General features: G+C 37.0%; 1 protein-coding gene across 7 annotated transcripts in view; it reads right to left on the reverse strand.

Moving 5' to 3' along the window:
• LOC127624379 (serine/threonine-protein kinase MRCK beta-like) overlaps positions 1–8949 on the reverse strand; it is a 101530-nt gene extending 92581 nt beyond the window's left edge. For all 7 annotated transcript variants that reach the window (XM_052099176.1, XM_052099175.1, XM_052099177.1 and 4 more), the window contains exon 1: positions 8520–8949. In XM_052099176.1, coding sequence (XP_051955136.1) covers positions 8520–8694 — 175 coding nt within the window. In that variant the 5' untranslated portion in view covers positions 8695–8949. The remainder of the gene's footprint in view (positions 1–8519) is intronic.
• Between the last annotated feature and the right edge of the window lie 3475 nt (positions 8950–12424).

A 12424-nucleotide genomic window follows, 5' to 3' on the forward strand; every position in this document is an offset into this window, starting at 1 on the left:
TTTATATTTTAAAATATTAGCATTTTTTATATTATATTCAACATTCTCAGATAAAAAAAAAAATATTCTGCAGAATAGCTGCTAAAGTAAATGTATGTTGTTTAAAGGAGTTTTAGATAATTATATTGGAAAACAAGCCAAAACAAAAACAAATCAAAAACGTATTTTGTTGCAGTGTATATAATGCTTGTGGGAAGGCAGGAGAAGGCAGACGGGAGGTTTGGATCTAACTGCGGTTTATTGCGACAATAATCAGACAAACACAGGAACAAATGAAAGGTCCACGATGGGAAAATGAAACTAAAAACATGAAAGAACATCCACGAAGGGCAAGGTAATCCACAAACGAACATTCAGGAGAAAACATGAACAGGCATGAACAAACATCAGGAAACACTAGAAAACATTATCAACATTCAACAACGATCGACAAGGACTGAACAAAGAACCAGGGTTTAAATACAAAAGGAACAAACAAGGGAATGAGGGACACCTGGGGCAACAATCAGGGAAGGAGAACCAATCATAAAAAGAAACTACAAAGGACTACAAAAACCAAACAGGAAACAGGAACTAAACTAAACTTCAACATAAAAGCACAAAAATAAAAGACAACAGTGAACATGACAGTATAATGGGACGAAAACTTCCCCAAACTATCTCTTATTAATAAAGCTGCATATTGCCAATTTTCTTCACGATAAGAAATGCACAGTGACATATTATGATTCAATAAGTCGCGAGCCATCACATTCTAATCTAGCCGCGCTTTAGGGAGGAGCGCCCCCGTGACAATGTGCGCATCAGACGGGTGCAGTTTCAATCTCTCCCCCTTAGATCGGGACATTTGCGCAACTCATAGAAGAGGCGCTGACCACATAGAAAAATGTCAGTTTTGGGGTTTGTAGTTATTAAAGCTATAACACATTAAATATAACTGCATTTAAGATGCAGCACCTGGGTGTTTCCTTTAAAGCGCTCCGGCTCCGCTTATTCCACAACAAGAGTGCTTCTGTATTTAATTATTTGGTATTTTTGTACAATTCCCCTCACACTTTGCGATCTACATCACCTGAATCTGTTTGGAACGTTTAGAGAGCATCTGGGCTGTGAGATCAAATGACTTTGACAACGGAATGTTTGTCGACAATTTTTTTTTTATTGTCGACGTTGTCGATTATGTCGACTAATCGTTTCAGCCCTATTAAGAACAGATGACAGAAAAGCCGTCTATGCATGTATGACACGTTGTTTGTCCGGAGGCGTGCAGTCTCGTGGAACGCGAGCATGTAAAATGTTCTCACTCTTTCTTTGTTTCTGTCATCTGAATTTTTTTTTTTTTTTTTGCAAGAACAGTATAGTCTATGAGTGCTGAAAATGAACCTCAGACATCTCAGCTCAGGAGGTGCTTTGAGTTCAGGTCGCTTTATTTCCACAGAGCAGTTCATTTTAACCACAACTCTGCAGCCTATACATCTGTGATTAAAGCATAAAATAATACAAAAAACATGTTAACTCAATTTATATTTAAATAAACAATATATTATAAAATAATTCAGATAATTAAAATGCAACACTATTGTGGCAGATGGGTAAAGCATTAATAAGACAACACAAAACATGGCTTTAGAAGGCAATGTATTGTTTATTTCCATATCATTGAACACAAGTCATATCATTGGCCTACAGTCCACAGCAATCCATTTTGCAACTGACCCTTAGCTATGCTATGCCCCCCTTGGTTAACATTGCTTGCTCTGACAAGCTTCCCATAGGATTGAAACAGTGGTTTTTGGCGGAATATTCTCATAAACGGAATTTATAATATTTTTATACAGACTTTCAAGTAATGAGTAATGTTTTAAAGCATATTTATCTAATGTTTTTTGCAAAAGATATTGTTATATTACACAGTAATTTGAATGAAAACTGCGTAGAAAAAGATGCAAAAGATGCAAAAGATCATCACAGTCACTTGAAAAAAGTATCATTTGATGGGGTTTAAACACCTGATAACATTAGTGCAAGTGAACAGAACTGCTCATAGGCTCTCATAGCAAGCTCACTATGATGCTGTGACCTCTTTATTTAGTATTGCCTTTACTAAGACATGAATCAATACATAAATAAATTAACGTTATGTCAATAGGTTCAATTTACCTTGGAGCACATGTAGGTGTCCTTGCTGATGATATACATGTTCTAGGGCCCTTTGAAATCAGTAGAAACCATTTTATTTTTCTCAAATTCCATGTTCTAAAGTTTAATTAAATTTAATCATAAAAAACTGTGTAATCAAATGAACTCCCAGATCCTAACAGCACATTCCAAAACAACATTGGAGTGTTTTTTTTTTTTTTGGTGAAATACAGTGCTGCACCATGAAATCACAATATTAATAAAAGCATTTTTATTTAGTACAACACTCTTGCTTGTGAGCTTTTGCTTATATATATATATATATATATATATATATATATATATATATATATAAAATGTAAATACTATTGATATATTATTATTACTATTGTTTATTAATACTACAATGTATACTACAATTTACTCTACAGTAGCATATACTTCTTTCGTAATTTCATCCATTTTACACTTCTGTTTATTTTGAGCTTTTATTTTGGTGGCAAGCCGAATTAAGGACTTTTAGTTTGTGTGTTTTCTTGTATGACGACAGCTTCTCACTTCTGGTTAAGCAGATCGCTATATGACTTAATGGGATTATCAAACCCCAAAGGCTTCAATTTAATTATATAAAAACAATTGAAGTCAGAAGTTTACATATACTTTAGCCAAATACATTTAAACTCAGTTTTTCACAATTCCTGACATTTAATCATAGAAAATGTTCCCTTGTCTTAGGTCAGATAGGATCACTACTTTATTTTAAGAATGTAAAATGCCAGAATAATAATAGAGAATGATTATATTAATATTATATTTCATTATATTCCCAGTGGGTCAGAAGTTTACATACAATATGTTAGTATTTGGTAGTATTGCTTTTAAATCGTTTAACTTGAGTCAAACGTTTTGGGTAGTCTTCCACAAGCTTCTCACAATAAATTCAGGTTTGTAGGCCTTCTAGCTCGCACATGCTTTTTCAGTTCTGATCACAAATTTTCTATCAGATTGAGGTCAGGGCTTTGTGATGACCACTCCAATACCTTGACTTTGTTGTCCTTAAGACATTTTGCCACAACTTTGGAGGTATGCTTGGGGTCATTGTCCATTTGGAAGACCCATTTGCGACCAAGCTTTATCTTCTTGGCTGATGTCTTGAGATTGCTTCAATATATCCACATAATTTTCCATCCTTATGATGCCATCTACTTTGTAACGTGCACCACTCCCTCCTGCAGCAAAGCACCCCCACAAAATGATGCTGCCACCCCCATATTTTACATTTGAGATGGTGTTCTTTGGCTTGCAAGCCTCACCCCGCACCTCAGCCTGGTCATTATGGCCAAATAGTAACATTTTTGTTTCATCAGACCAGAGGAAATTTCTCCAAAAAGTAAGATCTTTGTCCCCATGTGCACTTGCAAACTGTAGTCTGATTTTTTTTATGGTGGTTTTGGAGCAGTGGCCTTTCAGGTTATGTTGATATAGGACTTGTTTTACTGTGGATATAGATACCTGTTTCCTCCAGCATCTTCACAAAGTACTTTGCTGTTGTTCTGGGATTGATCTGCACTTTTCACACCATTATAATCATCTCTATGAAACAGAATGCTCCTTCCTGAAAGGTAAGATGGCTGTGTGGGTCCCATGGTGTTGATACTTGCATACTATTGTTTGTACAGATTACTGTGGTACCTTCAGGCATTTGAAATTGCTCCCATAAAAATTGCGACATGCTTTACATTAAATGAGTGATCTGCTGTTTACCATCTATTACATACACAGAGCATGCCTGATGGTTATGATGAGGTTTTAGTCAATGTACAGCTGGCTTCAAACATTCATTTAGAATATTCTGAGTTTTAGAATTAACTCAGTTTTTGAGTTTGAGTTTCAAATTTTCAGTTTTCCACATCATGGAAAAAATAGGGCTCTAAAGCTCATTTGGGAATGAGGGCTGACACAGTTTAATCCACTGCATGCTCTTCTTGAGATTTATTTAAAGATTTGTAAAAAAAAAAAAAAAAAAAAACACTGCATGTATTCTTTCTAGGTACCCCGTCTCCCTATTACAAGTGACCCAGTAATGTTTTTTTGTTTTGTTTTTAGAACGTTACTATAAAATTCCTCTGAAGACTACTCAAACTCAAACTGATAAAGTCTATGATAACTCAGATAACCACTCTATACAATTATGGTGATAAGAGTTCCATCTCATAATGCTATTTTGAGATGTGGGTTGGCGCTGTTTTGGTGGCACGAGGGGGACCTACACAATATTAGGCAGGTGGTTTAAATGTTGTGGCTGATCAGAGTATATCAGTTTTGAATCACAATACCTGTACACAAGCCATAAAATGTACAATATTTCAGTATTGCAAATGAGATATTGATATAATATTGTATCATTTCAACCATTAATAGGCTACTTATTCTAATTCCAAAGAACATGGCTGATGATTAATTTACTGTCATCTAGTGACTAGATTAAAATAAACACTGGACCACTGAAACACTTGCTGAACAGTCAGTGTTTCTCAGATCGCCACTTGTGGGACACTTCCTAATATGAGCAAATATTGAGAGCTACCACCCTGCAAATCCTGCACTTGTATCTTTAGCTTTCCATTGCTTGCATTTTAACTAACCCAAGCAAAACATCCTCCACATTAATCATTACCCTCCACAATCAAGGTCACCATAATACAGTGTGCAGCCTACCAGTGCAGTAAAACAAGAGCAAAGGAGTTTATGACTCCTGGAAATTGGGTCATACTATGGGTCATACACACAATGATGGGATGTGAGGTGGCACCTGCTTGTGACAGGTTCCTCCAGGACAGTGGCAGTCTTACAGAAGCAGACACACTGGGGCGTAATCTCATTACTGACGTCAACCAAACACCCAGGACCGAAAATCCACTCATTGCGCAGGGTCAACCACAACTAACAGGACAAGAAAGAGTCCGAAAAAGAGGCATCCCAATTTCAAGTTCCTATTTACACTTAAAATTGTCAATCTCTTAAGACAACACTGAATCACACGATTAAAACAAACAAAGATTTTTAGAAGAATATCCCAGCTCTGTGGGACCAGAAAAGTGAATGTTGGCCAGAACTCTGAAGCTCCAAATATCACAAAGGCAGCATAAAGTAATCCACACGACTCCAGTGGTTAAAACCATGTTTTCAGAAGCATTATGATAGGTGTGTGTGTGTGTATGAGAAACATGTTTTACTGCAAATGTCCTCTTTCACTTTTACATTCTTCTTTTGCTTTTGACTGCATTCTTCATGAATATCACCACCTAGTGATATGCACCTAGCATTTCTCACCCACACCTATCAAATCGCTTCTGAAAACAAAGATTTAACCACTGGAGTCTTATGGATTAGATGTCGACCGATATATCGATTTTGCAGATAAATCGGCACTGATAACAAATTTCAGGATCTATCGGTTATCTGCAAAAATCCACACCGATAGTTTTTCCCCATTGCGTCTGGTGCTGGAGTGGCTGGGAAGGGCCCACTGTCATTATACAGTATGAGAGCGGCCTCTAGAAGCTAAATAAAAACTATCAATTCACTGATGTCTTGTGGTGCTTGTTTTGACACATGAGACTACACTCTGCATGGAGCGGAAAACGTATGATGCGGATTTAAAACATCAACAACGAAAAGGTATGTATACAGTACACTACCGTACATGTTGTCATATTATAAAGTAATTCATTTGTTGACTAGATGCTGCATAGTTTGTTTGCTGACAAGGCTGAAAGGACGCTAACATTAAAGCTAACCTCAAGTGGTTAGAACAATGTGACAAAAATACACGTAAGTCCTACCAAAATGTTTAAATGTCACGATTGCTTACATCTATTAGTATTAGTTTATATCCAGCTGGTCACATTTATGCATTTGATAACCAGATAAGTTGCACATTTAAAACTAGTGAAGTGAAACAGCAAATTAATAGCTTCATGCAGCCAAGAGAGACATATAAACAAATCAGAAACACATCTGATATCAATTCTTTAAAATATCTTTATCCTCACTGTAAACACCCAAACATACTCTACGTAAGTATGTGAACGTAGACGCAACTTGCTAGGCAGGCTCGATTTCAAGCAATGTTGTGTTGTGAAATGTGTCAGCGCTCAATTCATATAGGACTTTTTGTCCCCAGTCCATTCAAACGATCTTGTTTTGTCTCTCACCACTCCTCATCCATCAACTCATCTACCACATTTGGGCTGCATCCAAAAACGTAATCAATTAAAGGCTAAACTGACAGCTGATTTGAATGAATGGAACTCTTAAGGAAACTGGTCTCCGAACAGTTTGAAAAACACCTTATTTTCATTCTGCCTCCGAAGGCAACATTTTCCTAGTTTCGGACATGGATCTATAAAATACTGGTTTCGTGGACTCGTCTAAACCATCTATTGCCCTCTTGTGGTCTGAGGTTTGTAACCGCTAGAACAACGCATATATGCACGTAATGTATTTACAATGGGACCACGTGTTGGCCAAGCGCTTGCTTCTGCGTTTGCATACTTGCATGAGGTATGTTTCAGCCTTAATACAATGACTTCAGATTGATCACATTCTTGCGCTAAAAAAGGTTAGACACAGTGCAACAAATACGGTTTAACAGAAAGCAGCGGTCTCATAGAAAACAGCACTAAAATTAGACACATCATGTAGAAAACAGCGCTCCTGCACGAGATGATCAATAAACAAAAACAAAGGGCAACAAAGACGTTCGTCTAGCACCAGTTTACATAGAAAAACAAATGAATGGTTGCAAAAGTGTTTGGTGTGAACAGCCCCTTACAGTTGTTGGAGGTCTTTGGCTGTTGCGTCATGCTCTCTTATAATAGTTTCTCAGATTAAGCAATGAGTTGTTTAAATGCTTTTTCAGGAAAGATGTTCAATTTAGAAATGTGTGTCTCGAGATCCTTGCATTCGGTTCCAATCTGTTGTGGTCTGTCTGATTGAACAGCCCCTGGCCTGGGCTCATAGTCTGAACCACTTCACCACCGAGTTCAGCCGAATACCACTGCTGTCTGTGAATATTGCTACTCTACATACAACTGTACTGAATTAAAACAATGTGGTATTTCGCTGTTATTATGAAGCTTGAGTCTGGAATAATATGAATCAGTGCAAGTGTAACACCATGTGAACTGTCTATTGAAGCGTTTTCACCCCCTCATTTTACTTTGTACTTAACATTTGAGAATATGGACAAATTAAAACTTTATTTATTTAATGCACATTAGTTGAAAATGAAATGCTCTTTATTAACAGCCAGGATATCAATGTTCTATGCAATAATATAACCGTGCTGAATGGTTTATGTATTTATCGTGCCCTCTTGTGGACTAAGGAAACAACACAAATTAAAAAATCAGCTGACTTTAAAATTTGTATATTAGTTAGGCCTAATATATATTTATTTCATTTAAAAAAGTGCAATACATTTTCATGGTTCAGTCAGTACTGTTTAATTTTGTAATAAAGTTCAGCACTATTTTACTTTGTGTTCATTCAGTATCAATTTTAAAAACTACCGGTTGATTAATCGTTTATCGGCAGGTACTGACCAACTTAGTTATCGGTAAAATCCACTATCGGTAGACCTTTATTGTGGATTAGTTTTATGCTGCCTTTATGTGATTTTTGAGCTTTAAAATTCTGGACACAATTCACTTGTATTGAATGGACCAACAGAGCTGAGAAGGAAGTCATACACATCTGGAATTGCATGAGGGTGAGTAAATAATGAGATAATTTTCAATTTGGGGTGAACTAACCCTTTAATGAGCTTTGCCCTCATGCAAATGGTGATAACAACAGCAGCAGCAACAAATGTAGCATAAATGGAGTAACATAATAAGGGACAATGTGTTCAATAAGAGGGGGAATTGGCAATGACCTTGAAAAGAAAGCAAAACCTGCTGGTCAAAAGTGTATCAGCAATAACTGATTAGGAGTTCTTGGGAGTGCTATGCCTTCATCACACTTACATGGAATTATAATCATATCCTTCTTACATTTGACATTGAAGATGTTGGCAGAGAAAAAAAAGTAGGACATAATTTATCATTATAAATTGTTATTGGCTAAACAATTACATCTTGTACTTGTTAATCTCAGCTGTTGGTTGTTGATGCTGCAACAACTAGATTACAAAATGTACTGTTCAAACAACCAGGACATCCCAACAGCAAATGTCATGCCAGCAGTTTTGACAATAGTCTGTAGTGACCTGAGTGATTAAGCCAAATGTAATAACAGATAAACCGGTCTTAAAGGGACACCCGCTGATTATTACAGCCTAATGTAATCAGTTCACGCAAAACACATCAACTTACCCCATTCCAAAAAGTCAGTCACGTGTTTTTCCCGTTTTAAGGGTGAGTTGCTGCACTCGTTGTATATACATATGAGAATATCCAGCAGTGTCTCCACACTCAGCGAGTTGTCGTTTTTCTGATGACCATCAAGCAGCAACTGCTCCAACTTCTTCAGGCGCACCTTCGCAGACATTTTCTGTCAAATATAGCGGCCTGGACACCACTCCCAGAACCAGGAAAGATTTAAAATAATAATAATTACGCTTCTCAAAATAAATACGAGATTACCGTGCGCCCCTGAGCGCAACACACAGTAATAGTATTTGTGTGGCTGAAGTCTCAGACTCCAACTGCTAACCAGCCAGCCAGCTAGCAAAATGTGCCCAACATTGTGCTCAGATAAACGAGGATCTAATGCGCTCGACCCTGTTGTTGTGCACTGGTTTCCACCCCCTCACTCCTCACCTCACTCCAGAGGCCCTGTCGGCTCCATTCGCCTTAATCCCAACAAATCTGTACTTTCCACTTTGCTGGATGTGTCGGGGCTTTTTCTCCCGTCGAATCTCAGGATGACTGGACAATCATTCCCCTCTGCAGGAAATCTCAAATAATAAACTCCCTAATGGAGAACCACACAGCTTTAACCTTCGTAAATACGCCCCCAAAAAACTGGGAGTGGGTGCTTTTTTTTTGAAGTAAGCAAATTCTAGCGAGCAAGCTGGTGCTAGCCGGTGTAGTTCTCCGTGAAGCCGAATATGGCTGCATTCGTGTTCAGCCTTGACTAACGCTCCCGAGCAAGCGAAGAATCCAGACCCGGGATAGCGGAGCACCTCCCACCCGCACCGGAAACGCTGGGGATGTATGACGTCATTGTTTGAGTGACACCAGGAGCCAGCAAGCACTGACCTCATCAGGAGCTCGCAAACAGCCCCTCGATGTCCATTCGGTGTTTCTGGGGTTGACATTGTTGTATGAATTACATTACACTAAGGAGCCTTGCTTTAATAGTCTTTAATGGCTGTTCTTATGTAGTTTTCTTTTGTATAGTAATTGCAGAAATTAGCAATATAATTGCAATTTTAAAGGTGCACTCAGTCATTTTTTTCCTTGTTCAAAAGTTTTACTCAAGAAGACATGAATAGTAATTTGGAGACGTATCTATTGAATCATGATTAGTCACTTGAGATGAAGGCTTCAGTCATATCATAAATCTCATAATTAATTAAGTTTTATTTTACAAGGAGAGGGTCCCTTTATGGGGGCCGCCATGTTAGAATCACATGACCGGCCAATTACTACTCGCTTTTGCTGCATTCACGTGCTTTTGGAAATGAGTGTAAATATGAGTTTCCTACTTGGAAATTAAACATGAACATCCCCTCCAATTATAATTACAACTGACAAACTCTGAGATCATTTTGGTACCTGAGTTTCCGAGTTGGGATGAGACATAAACTTTGAATGCGGCGGAGGACGGTACGGTTTCTATAGAGTATGACATTTTTCTTAATACAGCTTGTTATCACTTGTTGTTTCAGTTATAAACATTTATGTATATAAGTAAACATTTGATCCACATTGTAAATATTTACACAGAGAAAATAGCATGCATTTGACCAAAATGCCATTATCTTCATCTTGCTGACCATCATACATTACAATGTCAAAAATAAGAGCTCCCCAAGAATAAAGAATAGTGAAGTTCTAAAAAGGCTTTGTTAACAGAAAACTGTTGATTTTTATAAATTTGATTGATCTTGTTTTAGAAGCAACACTGCATAAGAGTGCACACTGCATTTTTTCAGAGAATGTATTTTTAACATGTGTATTTTGTCTTACTGTACTGGCAGAGTTTTTATAGTCAAAACAAGTGAATAAATCTACCAGTGCAAAGTAATCTGTAGGGGAATACATACAAGTAATCCAAAGTATTTAGAATACGTTACTGACCTTGAGTAATCTAATGGAAAACATTACAAATTAAATTTTACAGCATGTATTCTGTAATCTGTAGAGGAATACATTTCAAAAGTAACCCTCCCAACCCAGTATATACAGTATATTAAGCAAATTTGCTCAAATATAAATGTGCACGTGTGCCAGCTGCTCAATCAGTAAGTTTCAATTCGAGACACCGTTTCTGTTCGCCCCATATGTTGACACAATCAATGAAGAATTATGAAAATGTAATTTCTATAATAAAGGATCAAGATCATATCTTGATATATCTTATATATATATATATATATCTTTTACTTGTAAAAAAAAAATAATATTTTTAAACTATTCAAACATTTATTTATTTATTCAAGTATTTTAGCTCAAGTATTACCATGCCTCAGCTTGAGGAAAAATATTTCATAAATTCTTCTGAAGGTGGGGTGTTATGTACATTATTCCAAGAACAAAGAAAAGCATTGTAAAATGCAATTGGGGTCAAATGATGAATGAGAAGAGCTGACCTCCTGAACAAAGGCATCTGGGCATCTGCAGTGTAAGGGGCGCACAGAGGCCCTGACCTCTAGATAGCCTCTCATAATTACAACTCAATTTATTCTGATTATAATTGCATTGCCATCCATTAAACCATCAGTGCATGACCTTTTACCATGACTGTAATCTGCTCTCTTGGTCCAAGCTTATTATATATGACCAATATTATGACTAATTATTTATTTGTTCATTTGTTTAACTATCCATTGATTACTTAGCTATGAATCTTGTAGTATAGCACAGATGGATTTTTGAAAGAATGTCATTATTCTTAAATATTCAGATACAGAATAAAAATAATTGTCTATGGAGAGTCCTCATAATGATAGCTGCACCAACATATTTGTGTGTGTGAGCGCGTGTGTTTATATATCCACATGAATGATCCATTCAAACCCTTAATCCATCACCCACTCAACGACATCGCCAGCAAAATGATCAGGGACGCAGAGAAGAGCCATCAGACTGCGAATGGGTTGAAAACATTGACCTCTGCTGGTGATGATGAAAAGTCCTTTTTTTCATTCTCCAAAAACCTATCACCTCCCATATAGCTTTAAAAGATAAATTGCAAATAACTTTGTATTGGTGGCTGTTCAATACTTTATAAGCAGAGTGCTTCGAGTCTCTGTGGGAGCTGGTACGTGTTAGAAAATATTATTTTTATTGCCTCATCTGTAATGTCTGACTTTCAACTATATTTCGGTGCCCTGGGGTGTTTTGGGGGGCACACCAGCAAGGAGAAAAGGACACCTTGAAGAACCTATTTACAGTCTTCTCCTCCAAACACTCTCAAAAGCTTTACTGCTTTTGTTGCTAAGTGATAAGAATTCACAGAGGGAAGCCTCTTTAATATATAAAAGCACTAGACAGCTCTAACTGTGAGTGACTACATTAAAAATAAAACTTGTAATCAGACTACAGTTGCTTTCTTATGGATTACATGATTATATGTTAGTTAGGCAATAGCAGTAAATTGCTCATTACTTTTTAAAATCTTTTACATTTTTTACCCAGCCTAACTATGATATGTGTTCAGTAACTCTTTGAGAGTTTTGGGAAGAAGGGGGAGGGTTGTCAGATTGGATACAGACCTGATTCTTGTCATTAGCCAGGTGAAGATGGAGCGGTCTAAATCAGCATTTGACCACTGGATGCACAGAGATAATTTCACTTTAAAGCGATACAGGAAAAAAAAAACATCACTGTGCATTGTAAACTCTGCCTTCCAAAGGTTAATATTCTGTCAACTGCAAAGCACTGTCCTCATGTTTAGGATTTAATGATAAACATCACAATGCACACTGTTATTAATGACATACTTTAAAAATTTACAGTATGTAGTAACATAGATGCATTGTAATTTGACGTCTAACCCAAGTGTAGACACATTTCATTTTGATGTTATTACACAGATTGAGCACCAGATG

This window comes from Xyrauchen texanus, chromosome 30, assembly GCF_025860055.1.
Source record: "Xyrauchen texanus isolate HMW12.3.18 chromosome 30, RBS_HiC_50CHRs, whole genome shotgun sequence".
Taxonomy (NCBI): Eukaryota; Metazoa; Chordata; class Actinopteri; order Cypriniformes; family Catostomidae; genus Xyrauchen; species Xyrauchen texanus.